At 40.5% G+C, this 25,443-nt stretch overlaps 3 protein-coding genes across 7 annotated transcripts; 2 read left to right on the forward strand and 1 right to left on the reverse strand.

The window, feature by feature from the left end:
• Window positions 1-941: 941 nt before the first annotated feature.
• retreg2 (reticulophagy regulator family member 2) lies at window positions 942-10,856 on the forward strand. Its single transcript, XM_026159199.2, has 9 exons — window positions 942-1,273; window positions 1,711-1,814; window positions 2,413-2,443; window positions 2,801-2,930; window positions 5,320-5,404; window positions 5,515-5,652; window positions 5,929-6,017; window positions 6,537-6,672; window positions 8,013-10,856. Exons 1-9 carry the CDS (start codon window positions 1,020-1,022, stop codon window positions 8,777-8,779), a joined length of 1,734 nt encoding a protein of 577 aa, XP_026014984.1. The 5' UTR covers window positions 942-1,019; the 3' UTR covers window positions 8,780-10,856.
• Window positions 10,857-12,312: 1,456 nt separating this feature from the next.
• On the reverse strand, window positions 12,313-14,941 carry mdh1b (malate dehydrogenase 1B, NAD (soluble)). 3 transcript variants are annotated; one of them, XM_026159201.2, is made up of 10 exons: window positions 14,798-14,941; window positions 14,596-14,708; window positions 14,380-14,514; window positions 14,153-14,295; window positions 13,903-13,993; window positions 13,486-13,828; window positions 13,245-13,386; window positions 12,741-12,913; window positions 12,490-12,629; window positions 12,313-12,369 (listed from the first exon to the last, which is right to left on the reverse strand). In XM_026159201.2, exons 1-10 carry the CDS (start codon window positions 14,817-14,819, stop codon window positions 12,331-12,333), a joined length of 1,341 nt encoding a protein of 446 aa, XP_026014986.1. In that variant the 5' UTR covers window positions 14,820-14,941; the 3' UTR covers window positions 12,313-12,330. The 3 variants fall into 3 exon arrangements, with proteins under 3 accessions (XP_026014986.1, XP_026014985.1, XP_026014987.1); XM_026159200.2 differs by having other exon boundaries at window positions 13,903-14,071; XM_026159202.2 differs by lacking the exon at window positions 14,153-14,295 and having other exon boundaries at window positions 13,903-14,019.
• Window positions 14,942-15,232: 291 nt separating this feature from the next.
• Window positions 15,233-25,354, forward strand: fastkd2 (FAST kinase domains 2). 3 transcript variants are annotated; one of them, XM_026157676.2, is made up of 12 exons: window positions 15,280-15,421; window positions 15,637-16,286; window positions 16,384-16,487; window positions 16,587-16,695; window positions 16,914-17,037; window positions 18,389-18,528; window positions 18,649-18,821; window positions 19,102-19,259; window positions 19,334-19,570; window positions 22,811-22,907; window positions 24,407-24,521; window positions 24,922-25,354. In XM_026157676.2, the coding sequence occupies exons 2-12, from the start codon at window positions 15,666-15,668 to the stop codon at window positions 25,045-25,047; spliced, it is 2,004 nt and encodes a 667-aa protein (XP_026013461.1). In that variant the 5' UTR covers window positions 15,280-15,421; window positions 15,637-15,665; the 3' UTR covers window positions 25,048-25,354. The 3 variants fall into 3 exon arrangements, with proteins under 3 accessions (XP_080153517.1, XP_026013461.1, XP_080153518.1); XM_080297391.1 differs by having other exon boundaries at window positions 15,233-16,286; XM_080297392.1 differs by lacking the exons at window positions 24,407-24,521; window positions 24,922-25,354 and adding an exon at window positions 23,328-23,544.
• Window positions 25,355-25,443: the final 89 nt, after the last annotated feature.

Genomic DNA, 25,443 nt, shown 5'->3' on the forward strand with positions numbered 1-25,443 from the left:
CTAAAAAAAAAAACCTCAAGTATTTGGCCTTCAATTTATCTCACAGATTTTCAGTGGCAAGTCACTCCAGTTTTTGATACTTGAAAAAGCTCTGATAACTTTGTATATCCATCTCCTGCTTTGTGAGCATCAAAAGCTCTTTTTCCTCAAGTCTAATTTCCTTTGGGTTTTTTCTTAATGAAATTTTAAATCTGTTTAATCTTTATAAGCGTTGCTATTTAAAAAAGAATTCTGTCATGTGCAAATACAAATAATCTGTTTTCTAAAAACAACTAATATGAAACGAAAATAAGCACGTGCGTGAGGAAATCTTGATAAAAAAAAACGTTAAATTTAATAGTTTAAAATTGTATAAAATGTTGCATAACAATCAGTATCTCTAACCACGGGGTGGTACTCTTTGGCTTTCTTTAACCCCGTCTTCTCTACACAGTAAACAAGGAAACACGTGACTCTATTTTTTCTGTTGACGGGCCGTATGATCCGTCTGCCCATCTGTGTACCCGTCTTTGCGACGGACTGGGATCGGAAGAGGAGTTACCTTCAAAATAAAATACACTCGCAGGTCACAGTCTGCACCCACACACACACACATACACAAAACATAATCAAGTGTTTGTGCAATTGTTATAGGAAATGGAAATGCATCTGTATAACTTCAGGTATAAGTTGGCGTTTATTTATGTATTTTTTTTATTTATTTTTGCAGTTTTGCATTTTTCTATTCCGTTTAGTTAAATTTAGCTATCAGAGTTTCACGGCACGTTTCAGTATCACCTTTATTTTAGTCATTTTATTATTATTAGAATATCTTATGGCGGTCTTCTCGGAAGCAAGGTCAATTTTTCTTTTAACATAAACTTGACAGAAAGACGCGACTGTACTCGCTGCTCTTTATCAACCCACTTTATTTTGAAAGTTTTAACCGGAAGCTTTATCGTTTTCACTCTGCCCTGCTTGACCCTCATCTTTCCATATACCCCGTGATCTCCAAAACAACATAACAAAGTGGGGGAAACATGGCGAGCGGAGAGGAGGCCAGAAGACGCCCCTCGGTTACCTCCTCTTCGGTCGGCCTGGAGGCCCTGTTCCCTGCGGGGACGTCGGAGCAGGCGTGCGGGGACGGAAACCCGGAGCTCGTTCGCCTGCGGGAGCGTCTTCAGGGTTGGCTATCGCAGTATGAACTCCTGCTGCTGTGGGTGCAGAGGCTGCTGGTCTGGGAGAGGCCGCTGTACAGCATCTTTGTCGCCCTGACACTGAACACATTATTCTGGTAAACGTCGAGTCTGCGTTTAATCACGCTTGTCTCTCACACTGATAAGGCTGCTTTGGAGTGCATTGTTAGCTATCTGGCTAACGTCAGCGAGGGTATTACGAGTGAATGTCAAGATAAGTTAGCTAATCCCACGTCTTTAGCCTAATGCTAACGAAGGTTGCAAGCCAGTTTAAACTTCCTTTTCGGCACGGCATATGTTCCCTGCTAACTATAAGGAATTATATTATATAGATAAAGGTTATTTTGAGGTGTCACACCTGTTAATACCGCAATTCAAGAGAAGACGTAAAGATGAGTGGCTCAGGCCTGGTTGACCAGCTGTCAGTTTGCTGTCTGATTACTTTCCCTTGGCTCATATTCAACCACAGCAATAGGGCTTTAATAGATTCCCCGTATTTGAATTTATATACATGAGTGTGTTTGTGTTTCTGCAGGATCTTGTCCTCCACCTCCCTGCGGCCTCTGTTTCTGATAAGCGTGTCCCTGCTGGGGCTCATGCTGCTGGAGAGATGGAAGCCCAAGTTACCCATCATTACTGGTAAGGTCTCAAAGTAATCACAATGATGCCTTCCTCTAATAGTTCGCGTAATGTTGTCTGTCAGGTATTGCTGACAAAGCTAAAATTCTATTCAAGTTGAAGTTGTTCCTCCACTCACACACATCGTGTGATTTCTGGTATTATTTTAACTGAGTAGTCAAACATCCACAAAATATGTTACAAGGCTGAAAAAATTCTGTTAATATTCAATGTGAGAATCATTAAAATCTGAAAAAGTTGTGATGCTGTTTGAAAGTGCAAACCAAACCTGCATGCAGTGATTTGCAAATCTGCCCAATTTTATTCACAATAGAATGTAGAAACATGTTTAGGAAAAATATGAGCTCCTTTTGAGTTTGATGGCAGCGACGCGTCTCACAACTGTTGGGACAGGGGAAGGAAAAGGCTTTAAAAGGAAGCGGTCCTTAAAAAGAAACAGCTGGAGGAACTTTTTGCAACTCGCTGCATTCGGTTTATATTTTACACAGCGGCCCAACTTTTTGTGGAACTGGGGTTGCAGGAGAAAAAAAAGATGTTTCGACAGATTCTTTGCTAATTGTGGGTTGTTTTTTGTTTGTTTTTTGTGTCTCTTCTACAGTTCAACATGTAGACGCTCATCCTGCACAAAGGTTTGTAGTGTAATAAGTTGATTTTGTTTTCTTAAGCAGTGATTTTTCCTGTGTTAATGTAGTGTAAAAGTCATCCATTAAAGTCTGTCCATGTAGGATGTTATGACCCGTTTGTCACACAACACTCTGTGATTATAATTAATTTCAGGCTCCCTGCCTCATTTAGTGTGTTGTGTTTGTGTTCACTTGTGTGCATCTGTCTCCCTCCATCATCATTACGCAAACATGAAATCCTAACCTGCACCTTTGCTAACATAAGTACAGCCTGAACTGCTTCAAATACAGATCTGTGTCCGTCACAGGTGTTGAATTTTTTTTTCTTCCCGTGTGTGCGTGTGTGTTCTTGTTTGATCATAGTGAGACAATGAGCGCGGAGCAGCGTCTGCTCAGCATCCCCGAGCTCAGCCACCACCTGGCTGAGAGTTATCTGACCTGTTGCATGTATCTGCAGGAGATGCTGCAGTACAAACGACAGAACCATGGCAAGGTACGGTGCTTTGGTGTGACCATGGAAACGCTTATGCACACATGTTATTGGGGTGAATCTCTAATAGTCCAAGTATAAATGTTTATGCGATTGTTGTCAGGTTGTCTTTTTTCTTTCTTTCTTTCTTTTTAAGAAAAAAGCCAATTCTTCTAGCCATCTTTCCAGCTCTGTATTTTTATTCTCAGACTTTAACAGACGAGCTTTGCATGATTATTTACAAAGTTCAGAATAGTACTTGTATAATGTATTACAGTGGGACTTAGTTCTTAGTTCCTCTCAGTTTGTGCACTGAAACTTTACTTACTTTAGAGCCACCCACCCTTCAAGCCAACTTTCTGACTGAAAACCCTGAACTGAAAAAATCTCTGAACAATAGGTGCGTGGGGCCCTCTGAGAGCTGTATCCCTGAGATGACCTTGTCAGGGATATCCGCTCAGTATCTGAGTGATTAGTGGAGTCTGAAGCTCAATGGGACTACTTGTATATATGCTGGCCTCATTACTTGAAGGATTGAGATTCATATTCAGGTTTAAGATGAACTAAGCTAAGACTGTCAATAAGGAGAGGCAAATTTAGCGTGGTCATGAGAAGTGCTGGGGTTGTTACACAACAAAAGTAATGTATTAGGAATTGCTTATTACTTTTAGTAATGCAGCATATTACTTAATTATTCCTCAAAGAAAGTAATTCATTACACTACTCATTATTTTAACTTTCTTGTTACTCCATAAAACGCCCCTAAACACACACTCATAATCAGCAACTTACAATGTAAAGGTGAGGATACAGTTCATCACATCAGCCCAGATCCCTGTCCGAATAAGGAAACACACACAATCTTTATATTTTAGTTTTTATGTGTAAACACAAAGCCAACAACACAAAGAAAAGTTGAAAACCAGCCCAAAGAGACTTTTAAGCAACTGCCACAATGATTCCTCTGTAGAAATGTGTCCAGATGCAAGCCTGACTGCTGCCTTTGTTACCTGATGAAGTTCAGGTTTTAGCTGCTGGACTGAGGTCTGCATATACTCAGCTATAACGTCCCTCTGGGTTCTTGGCTAGCTTTGTGTTAACATGCTGTATGTGCAGGTCTTGCAAAGAGACAATGTTGCATTAGCAGCATAATGCAATTGTTTCTGTCCTGGAGACAGTTCCCACTTCACTATCATGTTCTTGTGCTTTTGTACATTAAAAATAAAAGTAACGTCCACATCTCCACTCCTCCCCTTCACCGTTTTCCTCTCGCTAAATGAGTCTGATTGTAGTGCAAGACTACAGCAAGAAAAAAAACGAACACATGACTTGGACATTGGACTTTGGGAATCTCAAACAAGTAATGTAGGCTTAACAACACATTAAACAACTCCTTAAATGTCCTTTTAAAGTGTTTTCGATCATATGACAGAATTAGAATATGTCTGAAAGTGCACCTTGGTTACTTTTTGGAAAACTCACAATGGCGGACTTCCAAGGTAAATCTAGTCACATTTACACATTACTTTCAACACGGCACAATTCTTAAAGAATGCCATTGTGTCAGTTAATAGACACGCACGAGATTAGACTGTGATTGTTCTCCCTTCTTGAGCGAGTTGCTCAACTAACTGAAAAACTGGATCCTTTTGGAGAAATAACTGAAAAAGCTTCCAGTTTCTTTCTCATCATTCTACTCTGCCCAAACCTGTCTCGTAGAATCAGTCCTTTGTGGTAAACAGATTTTTTTCCCCCCTGCAGTGAACATGACATCTCCAATATTAGGCTTTGGCCACATTTCACCCAGAACTTTACATGTTTTGATAACAGAGCTCAGATAACAGAGAGATGTGTCTAATGAAAATGAGACCGTTACCCTGTGGTGAAGTTAGTTTGTTGCTTCCAGCTGTTTGCAGAAGTCTTTCTCTTTAGTTTTGAGTTGTAGGTATTTGCACACGTGGCACAAAGTCGATAACCTCATTAATTACAGTGAATTATCTTCAGTCGTTACAACTTAATATCCATCATAAAGACTGAATTGTAAATAGGATTGTGGGCGTTGTGTGAGGCGAGTGAAGTGACACACACAGCCAGTGTTTTTGAGCTGCACTTTAATAATCACCTGATTCCTTTGCACAGCTTTACTAGTGTTTGGATGCATTTCCATAAGTACATGTCGGATGCAGGACCTTTTAATCATGGGTTTAAAAAAATAAAACTCATGAGTAGTGCTGTTATTCCTTTCAGCGGTGTTTTGGGGGAAAAGTCAACTATATAAATAGCATCACACTAACCGATTGGTAATGCTAGTGATATAAACTATCCCACTTTTAGAAACGGCTATAGTAAAGTGTTCTCTATGACATAAATACAGCACACACTGAAGATATCTCTCGCTTTCTCTTTTTTCCAGTTCTGTGTGATGATGTGCAGTGGCTGTTTTGTTCTGGCTGTGGTTGGACATTACGTACCAGGAATCATGATCTCCTATATTATAGGTGAGCCATAAGAGAGGGTGTCTGGCAGTGAGTAATAATACGAGTCAGTGCAGTAATTAAAACGACAACAACAAAAAAAACCCATGTTCATTCTCCACGCTGCTTTTCAGCGCTGAGCGTTCTGTTGTGGCCGCTGGTGGTGTACCATGAGCTGATCCAGAGGATGTACACTGGTCTGGAACCGATCCTGATGAAACTGGACTACAGCATGAAGGGAGACACGGAGCACCGCAAACACGACAAGAGGAGTGAGTGAGAGAGCCACTTTCAGCCGCAACGTGCTTTCAAGTGAAGTCGGCGTCGATGTAGCTCACCTTTCTTTGTCCTCTCAGCGATACCCAACATCAGGGGCTCTGCACACACAAACAAAAGGAGCCATTGTAAAGCCGCAGTTTCCCTTGGTTACTTGATTCTCATACCGCTGTCTTTGAATCACTTCCTTTAGTGGTTTGTTGTTGTTGTTGTTGTGGTGTCCTTCATGGCATGTTGAAAACACGTGTTTGTGTGTGGGGGGTTTTAAACAGAGATAAAGAAGGAGGTAGAGGAGGGGGACGAGCCCAGAGCTGAAACGGAGAGCGAGAGCGAGGAGGAGCTGTCCTGCTTTGCTCCAACGGTAAGGACCCACACCTGCAACACAACCCACAATGCACAGAGAGTACGTATATGCAAGGGTGCCGCTTTAAAGTGTAAGACTAGCAGAGGAAGCTGCAGCAGCAGCACAGTGTGCTGAAGTCAGCACCGACCTTTATGAATGTGGTGACGTGTTGATGGGAATGGAGCTCTGCGCTGTGCCAAATGACCTGAAGGATTATCTTTCCAGTACAACTGCATTCCATTTGCGCAACAGCAGAAAGTACACGGTTCAGTTCAGTAACTGACAGTGTCATGTCAGGTATTCAGTCGCTATGCTGTGAATGAACACTTGCAGGGCATGGTGCAAACGTAATAAAATAAACAAACTAGTATAATCTGGATTACTTCTACGAGCTATGAAGGTTATAGTCCTTGTAATAAATTCAAACTTGTTGCATGTGGAGTAACCAGAGGAGTCTGGTTATACTTATCTTTTTCAGGTTTTGAAATGTGGAAAATAATGCGTCATTATTTTATTTATTTTGTTTTCTTTGGTCAGGTGGATGTGAAAACTACGGCTCTGGCTATGGCCATCACAGACTCTGAGCTGTCAGATGAAGAGGCATCCATCTTGGAGAGTGGAGGCTTCTCGGTGTCCAGAGCCACCACTCCTCAACTCACCGACGTCTCTGAAGGTAGTTGTCATGTGTCAATGTTGAACTTTGATTAAAGCTATATATATTTTTTTTTATGATCCAAGTTGACAGCACGACACAGCTGCTACATCCATGATCTGAATCTCCCGTTCCCCTGCATCCCAAAGGTGCTCTGTTGGTTTGATATCCGGTGACTGTGGAGGCCGTTTGAGTTCAGTGAACTGTCATGTTCAAGAACTGAGTCTGATATGATTTCAACTTTGTGGCATGGCGAGTTATCGTGCTGGAAATGGCCATCAGAAGACGGGTACAGTGTCGTCACACAGCGATGGACATTGTCAGCAGCAGTACTCACATGTGGATGTGGTGTTTAAATGATGATCAGTTGATACTAAGGGGCACAAAGCGTGCTAATAAAATATTATCGTTACACCACCATCTTTGACCTGAACCACTGATAAAAGGCATGTGGGATCTATGCTTTCACATGAACTATGACCCCACCATTCTATTTGTGGCACTAGAAATCAAAACTCATTTGACTAGGGAACATTTTTCTAATCTTCTATATCAGTCAACCTGCCGAGGCACCTGACGAGGTCTTCTGCTGCTGTATCCCATCTGCTTCAAGGCTAAACATGTTTGCTTTCAGAGATGCACTTCTGCATATCTTAGTTGTAACGAGAGGTCATTTGAGTTACTGTTGCCTCCTTATCAGCTCAAAGGAATCTGTCCTCAAGTTTCTTTTTTCACTCAGAACTGCCGCTCACTGGATTTTTTTTTTTCATTTTCAGCCCACTCTCTGATTGTTTGGGAAAATCCCAGTAAATCAACCGTTTCTGAAATAGACCAGCCCGTCTGGCACCAACAGCCATGTTCAAAGTCACTTAAATCACCTTCTTTCCCCATTCTGCTCAGTTTGAACTCTAGGAGGTTGTCTTGGTCATGTCTGTACGCTTAAATTCATTGAGTTGATACTGTTGGACAGGCTGATTAGATAATTAGGTCAACAAGCAGTTGAAGAGGTCTATATAAGAAATAAATTTGGATAGTGAGTGTGTGCAGAGGTGTGTGTGCTGCTCTGTGCAATGTCATTCACCAGTATCAAATTTTTAGAGATGCAGACCAACAGAATTAGCGAAATAAAACAACAAAACTCTCTCTTGGCCAGACCGAGTGTCTTTCCTTTGCTCTTTTCAAAGAAAGTATGACAGTATGTGGGCGAGTGTTCCTTTTGGATTGTCGTGCTTCTGTGCATCAGATTGTTATCATAAGGGCAATGTCACCTCATCCTCTCATCGTTAAGATATCACTGTGAAAATTAAATGTGCACGACTTGCATTTATTTATGGTTTTATACTGTCTCTTGCCTACTGCAGATTTGGACCAGCAGAGTTTACAAAGTGACCCAGAGGAGTCGTACCTGCGGGATCTCCCTGAGTTCCCCTCAGTGGAGGAGTTCCCCTCCATTGAGCAAAGTCTGCTTCACTTTCCTCTGCGAGGTTCAGGCCAGGCAGAGGGAGCCCAGGCTGACACTCAGTCCGAAGGGGAACCATTGAGCCCCGCCAGCCTCCTTATCCAGCACCTAGCATCCCCCCTCCATTTTGTGAACACACATTTCAACGGACACGGTCGACCACCTGGGGGCGAAGAGGGCGCGGTGCCTGTGGCGGGCGTGGATGGGGGAGGAGAGAAGACAGAGCCTGCAGTCACCCAGGGTGCACAACGTTCCTTGGAGGCCCTGAGCGAGGAGATAGTGAGCACTGCCATCTCCACTGTCGTGCAGAACACTCTGTCAGCCCTGCTGCGTTCCAGCGAGGCCAGCGAGGAGCCCTCTCTGGCTGAGTTTCTTCCCAGCGAAACCCCACCGGGCGCTCTGGAGACACCTGCCGACACCACTGCTAACACTACAGTTACCACGGCAGAGGAGCTCGGTCCTGACGAGGAACCAGATGAGGCGATCACAACGGAAAGTGGCACCGGCGAGGAGTTCCCCGACGACACACTAGTTCCGACCGAGGAAGAGGACTTTGAGCTTTTGGACCAAAGTGAACTGGATGAGGAGTTGGACATCAGCCCTGAAGGACAGGTGGCGGGAGAAACTCCAGACACACCTCCATCCCCTCAGCATCAACCACAGTCATAGCTGCCCTGCTGCGCCCCTCCCCCAATGTTTTGCTTTTATTTGTATGTTAAAACAACATTATATTCATGCATACAGCTATACAAAACCCATTTATCAATGAGTTTGGAGTTAAAGGGTGTTGGTCAGTGATTGTGTGGCAGATGGTTGAGATACTCGGTGCGTTCTGCTTTTATAGCCTCACGTCAGAAGAGTCTGTTAAAGTCTTGGGAGTCGTGTCTACACCAGGACCATCATTAGCTTCTATCGGGCAGCGTTCATAATTACACAGCTTTACTTTACAATTAAATGCACCATTTCATATTGCATTTATAGTAAAGAGGTTTTGTGTTATGCTGAGTGCTCCCCTGACAGGAGTGTATTCAATGAAAAGCAGGTTTGTGGCTTTAATTAAAAGTTTAGAAACTTTTTTTTTCTTTTAAGAACCCGTTTGATTTCAGTCTCTTTAGTACAACAGTGATGCCTTTATTTTGTACCACGGCTAAAAGCATCCACCTTGTTTTTTTCATTCAGAGGCAGATGTCTATCTATATAGGTGGCGTTAGGAAGAGTTGGAATGTTGGATTAACTGTTAATATATGCTATAAATTATTTAATTTAATGGTCAGTCGATGAAACTTTATAACTAAAGCAGAGGGGGAATTTAAGAGTCTATTTTATCCCTTTGGTTATCCATATAAAGATTGTATGTAAATGTTTTAACGACAACACCAGGTTTGAATCGTAGTTGCACATTCCCACAGTTAGACGAGTAAAACGACACCAATCCGCATCCACACCTTTAGGGTTCAAAGTTAGAAATTCCCATTCAGTCGTTGCTGGTTTTTTCACTCGTTGCCTGAAAACTGATTCTCTGACTTCATTGGATGTTGACAGCTAGTAGATCTTTACCCACATGCGAGTTCTTTAACGTGACACGATAAGAGAAGTGTTCCCAAGTTTCCTCTGTGTGATCAATGCCTCATTTTTATTTACATTTGTAAGTAGGATTTAATTTCATACATCCACGTGTAATTGAATTTGTTATTTATCTACAGACCTGTTAGATATGCCCGTGTACTGTTTGTACAGTGATTACTGGGATCTGTATATTTACCAAATAACCTCCTTTGTGCCATGACAAGTTCATGCATGCCATGCATCACGCATGTATTTAACATCAATATTTGAGGTTGATTTTTCAGTTTTACTAGAGCAGAATTTTTTTCTGTTCTTGTAGGGAATAATACTGTCATTCTGCGTCATGTACCTGGGCCAATGTTTGGGATCTGTATTCAAAAACAAGATGGGGAAAAAAAAAAAAAAAAAAAGATCATCAACAAGAAATTTAGCACCTTGTTCGACTGTATGGAAAAGCCGATTTTGCTCTTGTGAACCACTCAGCATCCAAGTCTCAGGGTTGGGTTGTACAAAGTGAACATACCATTGTGCAAAATGTGTCTGTTTCCCCCAACTTGTCGTAGTGCACTGCATTTGTACTAACCTTCTCCTCTTTTTCAGTCAGCGCCTCCTTGTGCATAGTGTAGAAATGCAAAAAGTGTACATTCTGCATGTAAAAACGGCACCCTGTTCAAGTTCTCCTTGTCGGCTGACAAAGTACTGCACAATTTGTGAAGAAGAAAAAAAAAAATCAGTTTGAATGTTTCAGGTTTAAAGAGTGCATTAAATTCAGCTTGTTTAATATTTCATTATCAGTGAGGAGAGTAAACATTTTTATGTGTCCTTACTTTTAAAAGGCCAACCATCTGTACGTGGAGATGGACGGTGAGCGGTGACGTCGGCTTTAGAGAACGATATTAACTGACTAGTTTGTGTACGGTAGTACTGTGATTTATGTTTAAAATCCTGCTTAAACGTTAAAAAAAAAAAAAGTAACTTACTGAACTGTAAAAATTTAAAAAAAGGAATATATTTTCTAATTTCTCCTTTTTCCATAAAGTACTCAGTTTGATCTTTTATGTCTAAAAATATAACCTCTGGACGTGTTTCACAAAGCGGGACAGGTTTAATGTGATCAGACTGTGATATAAAACTGCAACTGCACATGTGAAAATAAAAGAACAAACTGAAACAAACTTAATATGTTGCAATGACACGTATCTGGATTACTACCTTTAATCATTAACTGGTCTTCAAATTCTGTTTTTAAGAGTGTCTGTTACAGTATTGTGCAAACATAAATGGAAATGCAGTATATAACAAGCTTGAACGTCAATATTTGGTATGACCACCTTTATTCTTCTGCACATGCTGAACTCTCTTAGACAGCTTTCTTGTTATTTCTTTAGTCTTTAGGAATAGTTCTCCAATGGAGGACATTCAAAGCACTTCCATTTGTCACCAAGATGATCCCATCCTGCTTCAGTAATGTTGACGTCATGGCTCTGGGGAGGCCGATCCAAGTTTGGGATCATTGTCACGCTGAAAAATGAAGCTGTTTTCGCTAATCGGATACTTTCCAGATGGTATTGCATGGTGGAACAAAATCTCATGATAGTTTTCTGCGTTCATAATTCCAAAATTTCTAACAAGCTTTCAAACACCACTGGCCGAAATGCAGCCCAAACCATGACAGAACCTCCGCTGTGTTTTACAGATAAGTGTAAACACTCATTGTGACCTTAAGTATACTGTATATTATTGATCATTTTTACCATAATTCCACATTTGGATTCATCACTCTATCAGACCTGTTGCCACTGATTTTCAGTCCAGTTCTTGTGTAATGTGGCATACCTCATCCTTTCCCCCTGTTTCTCATTATTAAGAATGGCTTAATGAGGCCGGCCTTCCACTGAGACATTTCTGATGAGGCTTCAGTGAACAGTAGATGTTTTGGACTGAAGAGCCAGATGTATTTCTGCAGGTCATTGCTTGATTTTTCCTATTTCTTAAGGTTATGGTACTGTTCATCGCCTGTAGATATTTGTTATGCCTGTCACTTCTTCCTTTTGTCATTCACTTATCGAGTTTCCTCAAATATTTGAAAGAAATTTTACATTTTCCTCAAGTTATGCCATGTTTTTGGCTAATATTCCTTTGGGAATCACATTGTTGGTGCAAAAATACTAGTGCTGAAGAAACTCTGGCCCCTTTGGGGAAATAAATAATACACACATATATATTTTATAAAGAAATTTGGGTTGGCTCAAGACTTTTGCACAGTACTGTATATATGCAAGAGCTTGCTTTATGATTACAGGAGAATCATATTCATATTAAACAACATAGTCAAAGCATATGTAAAAGGAGTTGCTTGAAGCCAAAGGTCTGGTTTCAGACTGCTCTGAATTCACTTACTGTTGTGCCACGATGATGTAAGCTTTACACAGATTTCCCTATTTGGTGGTCAAAGTGGGCGGGGCTTACTAGCTAACTGATTTGCCAGAATATTTGAAGAAAATGAGCTAAAACAGCTTGTTTCAGAGAGAAAAACCAAGGGCCAGGATAATGTAAACATGGATTTAAAAAAAACATTTGAATGATGAAAAGTCCCGTGATAAAAATATAAAATATAGACGTGGAAATGAGCATGCTTGCTTTAAACAACAGCTTTATTCAGTTGTGCCGCTGTCTGATCCAAACTGCTTTTCCTGAGAAAGAAAAAATAGTATTAATACATTTTTCTTAAATTATCTAAATTATGTCAAAATGTTAGCAACATTTCAAGCAACGAGAATGCGCTACATCTAATATTATTGGTTTAACTTTACCTGCTGCAGTTCACTTGCTGAGAGCTCAAGCCTGTACTTGAGCTCATTTTCAACAGTCAACTCAGACACTACTGACCATTTGCCATCTGTGAAGGTTAATGGAACTGAGAAGACAATGCCATCAGGGAGACTGTAATGCCCTAAAATAACCCCAAAACAATCACATTTTGAAACAAGCTAGATCACACTGAATCAGAGACTCTGAATCGCATTTAAAAATCATTCTGTCACACTGAAAACCAATTCTCAACCTGGGCAAGCTACACCCGAAGACAGAACATCTGGATCACTAGCACCATTCCAAGCTTTCAAGACAGTGAGGATCCCATTGGCAGCTGATGTGGCGGCTGCTTGGCCTGTCTTTGAAGTCACAGCTAGACGCCGCCTGCGTACCAAGTGCTGAAAGTCTGTTTCCAACCATTTCCTGAAAAGGAGAAGAAGATTATCTTGTGTGCCAACACAGGATGGGGTTTTTTCCCATCAGAGCAGGCAGCTTTCTGGACAGATGTATTGTGCAATCAATATTTGCACAGACTGAAATCATGCCAGTGGCTGGCCAGTGTCAGACCTTATCATATTATATTTGTTTACCCTGCCAAAGCCCCAGCTGGGTTGAGCTTACCAATGCGGTAAATCTAGGGCACCAGGAAATAACCACCTTCATGACTCCAGACTCACTTCACAAGGAGTCTGGAGAATTAAAAGTGCACTGAAAAAATACAAATTAAGGTCTTTATGTTTCCATGGTAACAGACCTGTCAGGAAAAATGCTTAGAAGTGGCTGGGAAAAGAAAGCTGGTCCTGTGATTGGCCCATCATGGTTGAAAACTTTTGCCCTCTGCAGGTCAATGTAGAAAGTACCGCTGATATTTCCCCACACTATTACATCTGTAATATCTGCAGAAGGAGAAGACATAAGAATTGATTCGTCTTTTATTTCAGGGGCTGGTGCTAAAATGCAACATGAACATGAGTCAACCAATTCACACGAGATACCTGACGGCCTCATTCTCATCTTCTTCCCAAGTACAGCCTTGGCTTCGTTTTCCAGTTGAGCTGCAGCAGCGATAAACTGGTGGCTGTCGATGGAGCGTGCACTGTCCACAAGAAGCGAGCACCTCAGGTTGAGAAACGAGTCGCCGGACACGATCACCTTCACCGTCTCCTTGGCTGTTGCATCGATCAGTTGCCCGTATTCTTTGTAGCGCTCTGAGATCACCTTTACCTTCTTCTTCTTTACTTCCTCACCCTCATTTTCTCCATCGTGCCCACCGTCATCTAGAAGGAGGATGACATCCGCCTTCCTGAAGGCTCGCTCCAGATCTGTGCCAGTAGTCACCTGTAAATAAATTTAATGACATGGTTTTGCTTTCCTCTCGATGTGACCAAACAAATAAGTAAGTCTTAGTGCACCTGGTGGAGCATGCTGATTGCCAGCTCCTCGATCTCCAACCTCAGGCTCTGTAACTGCTCCTCGTTTCCCTCCAGGTCCAGCAAGCGGAGGCTGATTGCAGAAACGTTGGGAAACACCTCGGGGGAGAGCAGACTGGGGATCAGGACTTGGCATGTTGGGTTGAGAGCACTATAAAGACACGCTAAAGTCCTTAAAAGTTTCCTAAAAGAGGAAATAGAGTTTTCTCTTTAGCTTTTACAACAGACCCACCCAGTTATCCAAACATGAAGTGGTTGAATAAGACTGGCGCGATGCTGCTCTTCTTTGATGAGATTCATTTTGGCCTCCAGATTCTCTGCTGCAACACTCAGCATCACATTTGTGGTCATGTCTGACGTGATGCCGTAGTAATCCTACACAACCATTGTTCAATTGATGACATTTCCAGTTTTAAAAGTTTACGTTATTGTAGCTGAGAAAATCTATTTTTTGCTTACCTGGCAGTGCTCTAGGAAGTCATTGAAGCCCCCCAAGAGCATCCCTTTGCCCCCTTGCTCCACTAGTTCCCTCCAAACCAAAGGGGAGCCCTCATGTTTCCAGTTATTTTTTTCACACGTGGCCCCCAGCCATTCCTGCCCAGAGAGAGGTCATGCTGAGGTGACAATACGTCCTTAAATTTATATGCCTAAAACGATCGCCTGAAAATATGATACCTTCCATTCATCTGGGAGGATGGAGATCTTATGGATCTTGAAGTCTGGCAAACACTGCTGGAGGGTGTCTGCTAAAAGCTCTGCTTTGGCATAATAAGGGCAGTCTGTTTTTCCTGTTCGAGGTAAAATTGCAAAAATTAATGCACGTGTATGTACCGGAAATACTGGCAAATATTAGATTAAAATGAAATTAAAGCTCTACCGGCGAGTACAAATTTTGCCATGCTGTGCGTCTAGGTGAAAAAGGTTTGTTGCTAGGAGACGGATGGACGGCGTTGCACTTATTTGAGTCCGTGTATGGCAAACCCCAGAATACCAAAGCCACTTTTTGTTACTCCTTTGTCCTTAGAGATCACCACAGCGGGTTGAGTTTTACTTTGGATTACCTTCCCGATGCAAGTCCTAAGGGATTTGTGTCTTCAGATGGAATCGGACCAGCGACCTTTTGCTTGTCAAACAAATATGAATACCGCCACACAAAATGCAATGACAATAAATAAATACACATATAAAAGTGTTATATTTTCCGTTAAACATATTTCTACTCCGCTCGTTTAAAATAGAAATATATTAATAATTTGTATATTTGCGGGGTTTTTTTCTACTATCGTGACAGTACATGTTGGGGGGGGGGGACGAATTATGGCGGTGCACACGGCGCCTACTAGCATGTGTGAGAAAACTTCAATGGACTGGCCTAGCACTGATGAACTCTGTGGTGTCATGTAGCTGTTTATCTCTTTGCTGAACTACGTTTCTCTCCGATTTTTCACGGTCTGGAAACTACAATGCGTCGCTTCGTTATACGTGTTTGTATGCGTCTAAGGTTAGCATCACTTAGCTAAAAGCAGCTAGTCAATGTTTTCATAACTTGGCAGTTTATTGACCTTGTTGACTTTGTAATTAAGCAACATTGGTAGCCACGCATAATTTAAGAGCATTTGTGGCTATGAATGTAAAGTGTCAAGCCATTTAATTTGTAAGAGCAGTGGTATTATTTCTAATTTATTTGGCTCTGTCTCTGTTTATTTTTTTCAATAGTTGCTAGCGCTCTGTGTTATTAAAGAACCATGTCTGTATGGGTGACAGAGGAGGTCATGAGACGGGGCCTGCGCTTTTGCAGCCGCGGATCTCTTTGGCAACAGCGCAACTTCCTGTTGTCTGCGCCAATCAAGGACTCGTGTTCTCCAGATAAACAGTTCTTCCACCTTTGGAGCCCAAGACAGAGTCAGACGTGGCTTTCTAGGAGTCCTGTCAGTTCAGTGAGGTTCTATTCACAGGGAGCCAATCATGGAGATGATCTGGAAGATGGGGAGCGTCTTCCCTCTCAACCTGCTGACACAGCATCAGCTGAGAGACAGAGGAAGTCTCCTTTCTTGGAGCTCCTGGAGAGCTGCGGCTCCCCGTCAGACGTGTTAGACCTCACCGGCAATTACTCGCCCACAGCCCGACAGGTCAGCCACTGCCTGACCCACATGTGGGCCACCACTAAGAAGATGACAGATGAGCAGCGCCGCTACGAGCTGCAGCTGATGTTTGAGCATCCCGCTTTTGACCAGCTGCTGCAGAGGGCCATGAAGACTCTGGTGCACATTCGCGACGAGGACGTGACTTACTCTCTCCTGAGTATGGTCAACCTGGGCGTTCCCCAACGTAGCCGAGTGGTCCAGACTTTTCTCCGAACCTGCCAGGTAGACGGTCCACGACCACATGCACAAATTATTCTTCATCTTGGTGATGTTTTTGTTTTTTCTGTGCACTCAAATGTGTCTTCTTGTTCACTAACAGGAGAAACTGAATGACTTTGATGAGAAGAGTCTATCCATCTTGGCCTCCAGCCTGGAGCAAATGGAGGATGGAGCCAATGTTCGTGCGCTCAAGGAGGGCATGAGGTATGAGATCATGGGAAGAAAAAAAAAGTCTAGCCTCAAAGATGCCTTGTATCATAAAGTCACGTGTTACATTGATTTTTCTTTTTTTGTGCGTCTTAGGCTGGTGGTGGAGGCCCGTCTTCCAGGCATAAAGAATGTAATGGCTCTCCAGACCATGATGCGTCTGCTGGGAAACGATGCCCCAAAGGACCTCAAATGGAAACTAGAGGTTAGTTTTGATCTCATTTGGCATTCTGTCTCGCTGTTTTTAAATATTCTCCACATTTATGACTGAGCCCTTGTGTGCAGCTGCCCTCAGCTGTGCTTTTTGCATGATATTTGCTTACCTGTGTAATGCACAGCTGAATTAACAGACAATTGTTCAAAAGTAGTTAATGTTTAAAAACTGCTGTTGCTGAATCTTTTCCGTGTCTGTGCTTCCTCCAGAAAAAGGCCTTATCTATGACAGACCACTTCAGCCTGCCCAACGCCCAATACATGATTTCCACTATGGCCACAATGGGCTTCTTCTCTAAGCCACTGCTGGATGTCTGCAGTAAAAAAATCACGGGTAAATCCTTCTCCACAAGAAAATAATGTCCAGACAGTGTCACCCTGCCCTAGCGTCTAGATGTTGTTGGTGGTGGGAATGAAGCAGATGGGGGCTTGGATGGGGTGTAGGTTACATTAGTGAGAGCCTGAAAGGTGAAGTGACAGAAGAGAACAAACAATTAAAGCACAGGAAACAGGGCGACTGGCCTACAGAAGGTGGACAAGAAAAACTGAACGAAGGATAAAGAATAGATTTGACCGCCTAGGAAAGCAGGCAGATAAGTGAATACAGGTCGTCTTTATTCAACTTAGCTTTTAATCTTTATTTACCTGTAATCAAATTTTCATACATGTTTGAGTGAGACTGAGGCAGGTGGAAAGGTGAAAATGCAAGGAGCTGAGGTAGTGAAGATAGATGAGTTTAAATACTTGTGGTCAGAAAGCAGCAATGGTTGAAAGGGAAGATTTATGAGACAGCAGTGAGACCTGCTATGATGCGTCTCTGACAAAAAGACAGACAGCTGACCTGAAAATGATAATATCTTCATTTGGAGTGATCAGAATGGACAGGGTTAGAAATGAGCACATCAGAGGGACAGCTCAGGCTGAGCAGTTTGGAGACAAAGATAGATAGACAAGACTGAGATGATCTGGGCATGTGCAGAGGAGAAACAAAGGATGCTGACGATGGAGCTGCCAGACAGGAGACCATTGGCAAGATACATGTATGCAGTGAAGGAGGACACGCAGAGGGTTGTTGTGACACAGGAGGATGGTAGGGATAGAGTGAGACGGAGGCAGGTTATCTGCTGTGGTGGACTTTAAAAGGAGCTGATGTGAGAGAAGAAGAGCCGTGATCTACAATGAGATACACTGCTGTAGGCCAATTAAAAATAAAATGCTTAAATATGAGAGAAAGAAACCTGCACCAGTGCCTGGACCAACTTTACAATACAGAAGACGACGATGATGGATAAACCATCCTGCTGGTTTAAAGAAACATCATAAGATAAATTTCTACTCTCGGCCATTAAAGTCAGTGTTTGGAAATGCTTATTAAACAAAACACAGCATACACTGTGAGGCGTTTCAGATTTTCGACACTGTGTTGTAATTTAACACGAGTACTTCCAATACATGGGCAAAATTCTTGAAGTCAATATGTTTAAATAGAAAAATATATACCTTCACTTTCATTAACAGTGATGTCAAATCAGTCTTCATTTGAACCTGCTAATAACCAGAAATAGCTTGTAAATAGGTGATGATTGTAGAAATTACAAGAATTATATTTATTGTGGATTAATTAAAAAAGCGCCTTAAATTTAATTTAATGATTTTCCTTTTCCTACTCCCGACTTCTGTGTTAGAGAACATCCATGGTATCCCCTTCAACAGAATATTTAAATTGCTGCAGTCCTGTAGGGAGCTCCGCTACAGAGACGTTCATCTGCTCACCAGCATTTCGGACTATGTCGCTTCCTCACTGGACATTTGGACCAACAAACAGGTGACAACTATCCTCTGACCTGCCTTCTTGTCCAAATAGTAAATACGAGGTTTCAGGAGGAGGAACTAAAAACATCACACATGACATTTATTACTGCTCCACTTCTTTCTTTCTGTTTAGCTGCTTCTCTTTCTGTCTGTGTTCGAGAACCTCATCTTCTGCCCTGCTGCTCTGATGGATGCTTATGCTGACAAAGTGATCGCCAACCCTGACGTCCTAACACTTAAAGACCTGCTCTGTGTCCTCAAGGTGTACTCCTCTCTGAGCTACGATCTGCAGGACAGAAGACAACAGTACGTAAACCATTTGTCTCATCTAAATGTGTCCCTGTGGCTGTAGACATGGAGTAGAGGTTCAGGGAGAACAGTGTGCATGTTTATCCCACATCTGTCAACGCCGAGGCCGATCAGCGAACACAGACAGCAGCAGAAGTAGAACGCTAATAGGCTGATCACAGTTGAAAACAGGCACAGCTGTTAGTTTGCTGGTTTTTGAACTGTAAAATAAACACATTTTCCTCGTCTGTAACTGAATTACTGTTGCTTGTCTTTGTTGGGTTTCTTGCTGCTGCAGGTTTCTCGATAGTCTGAGCCGAGTCCTGATCTCCTATTTGCCCAAAATATCTGCGTTTGAGTTGTTGAAGGCCGTTTACTGCCTCTGTCTGTTGGGCCACTTCCCTTACGCACCACTGGAGCAGCTTCTGCAGAGCAGTGTGCTGGAAAAGCTTGCAGGTAAAACAGTTCACTTTGACTGCTCTTGTCTTACACCTGGGTTTGTGGTCTTCACCTGCTCCTTTTCTCCTCAGGTTCGAAGTTTCCAAAGAGCCAGGAGAGAATGTTTCAGACGATGGACGTGTGCCTGCGTGTTGACCATCCTCCTCTTCCTCAGCCCCTAACTGTTCCTGCATCAGTCCTGGGAGACCCCACCCCCAGCACTCCATCGGTCAACCCGAGGCTCTTGCTGGACTTGCAGAGTCTGCTGGAGGATCAGGTGCATATGATGCTACAGGAGGGGGTGATGGTGGAGAATTTGTACTTCATAGGTAAGAAAAATTTGAGAAAAGAATTTAAAAAATGAACATTTCAGCAGCATACTGGATACTTGAACTGTCTTGCTATAGAAAAGCTTTTCAAGTGAAGGCAGTTTTCTTATTATAACATATTGTATCCATAAAGGAAACTCAAAGTATTTGACATACTGTATTAAAATGTTGCGAAAAAGGCAAATGGAAATTTGATGGTGCAAAAAAATAAAACAAACAAACAAAAATTACAGGTAAGTCTAAAGTGGCAGTTTAATCTAAATGCAGACTTGCTTATTTTTCTTCTATACAGTTTAATCTTTCTAGAGCGGGATGTGAAACTCATTTTACATTGTGGGCCACTTGCAGCCCACTTTGATCCTAAGTAGTCCAGACCAGTGAAACTCCCCTTTTGTTGTTTGAATGAAGTGTAACTATGTTTAATCCCTAAAGAAGAAGTGCAATTTCAAATATACGTGTCAGCTGTTTTACACAATAAAAAAAAGTACTGCTGTAAAGAAAATCGGGCTTGAATTGTAATAAATAAATGTGATAACTAAAATTATGAACGTTTTTGTGAATTCAAAGCAGAGAGCATTTCCGGCCTCTCTGCCTTGTGTTTGACACAATTTTTCAAAGTGTTTTTGTATGAAATGGTCACTTTTAGAGATATCATCTTTAGAAAAATCAATTTTTTCTTGAATATAATGGAACTGATGGGCTCAAAGGGCCATTATAAAAAAAGAAGGCCCAGTGTGATGGCTTGTACCCAGTTTGCTGTTCACTACATAAATTGGTTCCCATTTAAATTTAGATTCTGAATTAAAGCAACAATGTGTCTTTCCAGACAAAATGACCCATTAATGCAAATGATTCTACAGAGCTCATTGTGAGCACTTTACATAGAAACGTATTCATGCACCAGCCAGAAGAAACTTGCAGCTCAGCCAAGGAGGCTGTTAAAGCTGTTGTCCTGAACATTCTCCTGTTCAGCCCATTTCTGTTGCGCTTTTTTCAAGTTTCATTGTTTTTTGTTTTTCCTTTTTTCTCCTTGTTTCTGTAGTTTTTTCCATTTCAACTGGGTTTTATTCAACTTCCATTATTGTTTTTCAATATTTCCATTGTGTCTTTTTAACTTTTGTTCTGTTCTTTCTACTTGCGTTGGGTCTTATTCAACCTCTGTTAGTTTTATTCAACTTATTTTCATTTTTGCTATTTTCATTGTTTTTTTTTATTCAAGTTCTCTTGATTTTTTCCTATTTATATTATTTTTTTAACTTTCATTCTATTCTTCAGACTTCCATTGTGTTCTTTTCAACCTGTTTGTTTTTATTCTATCTATATTGTGTTTATCCTGTTACTATTGTGTTCTGTTCAACTTGTTGTTTTTATTTCCATTTCCCTTGCATTTTGTTTAACTTGTTTTTTTATTGCCATAGTGTTGTTTTTTCTATTTCTGTTGTGCCTTTTATACTTTTGCTGTTTCATTAAGCTTTCATTGTTTTGTTTTGTTTTTCTACTTCCATTAAATTCTGTTCTGTTTTTCTTATTTCTATTCTGTTTTATTCAACTTTCATTGTATTTTTCTACTTACGTTAGGATTTTCTTTCCACAATTCAATTGTGGGGTCTTCCCTCTATTTTCATTGTTTTTGTCAACTTCAGTTATATTTTTTCCTACTTTTGTTGTGTTTTTCTAATTGACATTCTCAATTTTTTAAATTTGCTCGTTTTTTCTTATTTATGTAGTTTTTTCCTATTTGTATTTGACTTGTGTTATTTTTTTTTCCTTAATTCTGTTGTTTGTTTTTCTATTTCTGTAGTGTTTTCTTATTTCCAATCAGTTTTATGATTTTTTTTTTCTACTATGTTTTATTCAAAATCCATTGTTTTTGTGTTTTTTGTTATTATCTTTTGGGGGGGGGGTACTCTTGTCACTTTCCGTTGTGTGTGTGTGTGTGTGTGTGTGTGTGTGTGTGTGTGTGTTTAACTTGTTTTTGTTTCAGTTTCTGTTATGTGTTATTGAACTTTTGCTTTTTTCTATTTCCATTGTGTTTTGTTCAACATTGTTTTTCAGGTTTTGGTTAAAGGATGTTTGACCTCTCAGGGCCACCGCAGAGCTCAGCCGTGAACTATGTTAACATCTTGTCAGAGAATAGAGTTTTGTTTTAAGACAAATTTTGACCTGCCCCATGTCTTTTCGATTTCTGTTGTGTTTTTTTGCTTATGCTGTGTTTTATTAGTCTTTTACTGTTTTCTTTTTTACTTCAGTCAACTTTTTTTTATTGTTTTGTCTAACTTCTGTTCTGTTTTTATTCAACTTTCATTGTGGGGTTTTTATTTTAAAATTTTGTTTTGTTCAACCTCTGTTCTTTTTTTCTTATTTATTTGTAACTTCTGTTGTTTTTATTTCTGTTGTGTTTTTTCCATCTTTCATTGTTATGTTGAGCCATGATGGTTTCTTAAAAAGCTAAATGTTCAGAATGAGAGAGATCATACAGAAAAGAATTGCAACTTGAAAATGCTCGCAACAAGGATAGGAGACATTTCTTCTTGAGTCATTACTGCTGTCACTTTAAATCAGATTTTACAGAGTAAGTGGCAGAAAGAAACGAGGAAAGTCATAAAACCCTGAGTTTAAATGGGAGCTGATTTCAGTAGATGGCAGCATAATGGCAAAAACCCATTAGATCATGTCAAGTTTGATGTTAGTGCACCACCAGCTAAGCATTTCCTGCTGATCTAAGAGCCTCGGTAGGCTTTCATTTCATAAATGAGACATTTATAGACGAACAGAAGGCCTTAAATTAACTTCTGTGTGTAAGTGGAAGCCAGTGAAACACAAGAACTGGAGTAAAATTTGACAGAAAAAGGATCCAAACCTTTGAGCAGATGAAATTAAGCAAGACAGAAAAACACTGGCTCTTAAAAACGACAGTATGTGGTCTCCTCAGGGCCCAAATTCTTGCAGGTTGTCATTAAAGAAGTGTTTGAAGCAAAACAGTGAGAAACATATTTACAAAGTCTGGGACAGAACTGTGTGGCAGAATCCACAAATTCAAAATTCTCTTAAATGTAAAAAACAAAACTAAGAAAACTATTCAATTTGAAAATTTCAGTATCTGACATGTTGGGGTTTTTTTTTTTTTCCATCAGACATAAAGCCCTGACTTTTTTGTCACAACCAGCTTCTCTATATTCTCGGTTTAACCTGCTTTTGAAACTGTGATGATAGCAAACGTCTGTGTCTTCTGTCTCCCAGATGCTGCTGTAACCAAACCTACGCCAAACCAAACCTCTGTGTGTGAAGCACGCAGCGGTGGAGGGGAAGGGTGTTCTCCAGCAGAGAGCAGTGAGCGGTAAGATATCAGCATGAACTTGCTGCTGACAGCATCACTGCATGCATGTCTCGAACGCACGTAAAGTCGTGTTTAAGTTCCTCATATTGTTCTTGATTTAATTGTGCTTATGCAACATTTTTTGAAATGAAGGTAGTTGAAGAGGATGTTGGGACTTTTCTGTTCCTCCAGTGTCGGGCACTGATGTAACTATATTGCGTGATTGGTAATATCTGACTGAGCTTGCAGCAAAGCACCATGAATCTCGTTTTCAAACTAAGACAAGCATGTAAAGACCTCATTCAGGCACGCAAAAGCAGCCTTTGAAAGCAAACACATCAAGCAGGAGTGCATGCTTTTTTGCTCTCTTTGAACACCGTTATGTATTACAGGCGATACTTTACCGCCTCTTTTAAACATATTTCCATTCTTGGCTTTCAGGCACTTCTTTGCAATAAGCAGCTGAAACTGAAAAATATGTGTTGTGGAAAACTTCACCTTCTTAAATTGGACACGTTGTTGGAAAAATGTGTGCAACTACTGTATTCAACATTTTTTACATGGACTACAGACTTTCCTAAAATTGCATGTGTTCAATCATGTAGGATACATGTAGATTAATATTAATATTTTTATTAAAACTTGAAGTTTGAAACTTGAAGTTTAACTTTGCATTGACATTTTTTGTGTTTTTGATATTTTTATGCCCATCTGAGCTTTTTTTTTTTTTTTAATGTCCACTTTCTTTATGGTGATGCATGTTTTAATGTCTATTTTTGTTTAGCCCTAAAGGGGGGGGGGGGAATATTATATTACTATAATATTCTTCATATTATAGTAAAATGTGCAGAATAAGTTTTCTATCATCTTTTTTTCCACTGTGTTGCTGCAGCCAAAACCTTCTTCCAGTAAAACAGCACAGCTAAAAATAAATTTGTCAAAAGACAGACAACCTCAATATTGTCCAAAAATAAATAAATAGAAATAAACATAAAAATGTATATAATGAGGGGTTTTACAGGTAGAAGTCTAAGAAATGCATATAGGTTTTTTGGTACAATGTAAAGGTTATGTGTTTCTGCTGACATAATCGATGTTACTGAAAGTATCAGAGCGTAATCAGAACTATCCATCTGTTATTTATTTCCATACAGCACAGGCGCGTTCATTTATTGGAACTGAGTCAAACTACTGATTAAAAATGAATCAGCTCTTTTAAATTCTGCTTCGTTGAAATTTTTTGTCTGGACTTTACTGACTAAATAAACCATCTGTAAAGTAATTAAAGGAAAAAATAGATGTCAACATCAATGAAAAGTAAAATCCTAATATCAGATTCATGCTGAGTAAAGCAGATAAAGTCAGAAAGAACACATTGATTTTCATCAGTGACAATAAACCCACAATCTTCTCCATCTGTCAGTTTTCAGATTTTTGTCTCCCAGTAATTTTATTCAAATTTTGACCTTTTTTTTTTTTCTTTTTGGTAAAGCTTACAAATCATTCTCTTTATTTCCCAGAATTGCAGTAATGTATGCACCGCAATCTGGTTTTTGTTACGGCACGTCCAATCCCCGTGGTCCGCTGGCTGTGAAGATTCGCCATCTGAAGATCCTGGGATATAACTCTGTCCTGGTGAGACTTTGGCACCTTCAGAAAATAATGTCGCACTCACATTTTTGCACAATCTCTGCTTATTTCACTTCTAAACCTTTTTGCAGCTCATGACTAATGCCTGTGTTTACATATCCAAATCTAACGGATACGTTAGATTTGGATATGTGGTTTAAAAAGCAGAACATTGCTAATGTATGGCTGCACTGCATTACCTGTTTATTAGAATTCAGGTCTCTTATATCCTATACTTGTATCATATGTTTAAACTACTAAAATTAAGAAGAGAAACTCAAATATTATGTCTTCAGATTTGCTCCCTGTAGATTTTAATGGTAGGTTATTCTCTCTTGATTGTAGTGCAAGTATTGGAAGAAGTATCAGAGTGGATGATTTACATGATCCTAATCCTATTTTCCAGGTAACGGAGCAGGACCTGCAGTCTGTATCCGAGGAAGCAAGGATAGATTTCCTCAGGGAACGGATTTTTCCACAACACCACAGACCCGAAACACAGCCTGATGAAAAGGAGCACCTGCGATCTTAGAGCCAGATGTCAGCGTTAAATGGAAGGAAAGAGGCTAATCCTCATGATGACAGACAGGTTTTGTGGTAGTATTTAAGAAGGAGAAAATATATGAAACTTTTTAAAATGACTGTTTAGCTTTGGATGCATTTAGCTAAAGAAAGATGAGGGACACGTGAAGAGCAAATACACACTTTGAACGGTCGTTCAAAATTAAGAGTAAAACTCTTTTGTGTCCATTAGTAGATTGTTTCATCTGTGCGCACATAGTAGGACATCATTTTGTTTTGTTTTTTTTTAATTAAAAAGATGCTGAAAAGAGTTAAAAGTGATTCTCTGGTTGCATGAAAGTAACTTTGCAGATTTCAGATAAGTTTTTACTGAAAACCTGAACTTTTCTGTGCTTACGCCTCCAGT

The sequence above is a fragment of the Astatotilapia calliptera genome, chromosome 23 (genome assembly GCF_964374335.1).
Source record: "Astatotilapia calliptera chromosome 23, fAstCal68.1, whole genome shotgun sequence".
Lineage (NCBI taxonomy): Eukaryota > Metazoa > Chordata > Actinopteri > Cichliformes > Cichlidae > Astatotilapia > Astatotilapia calliptera.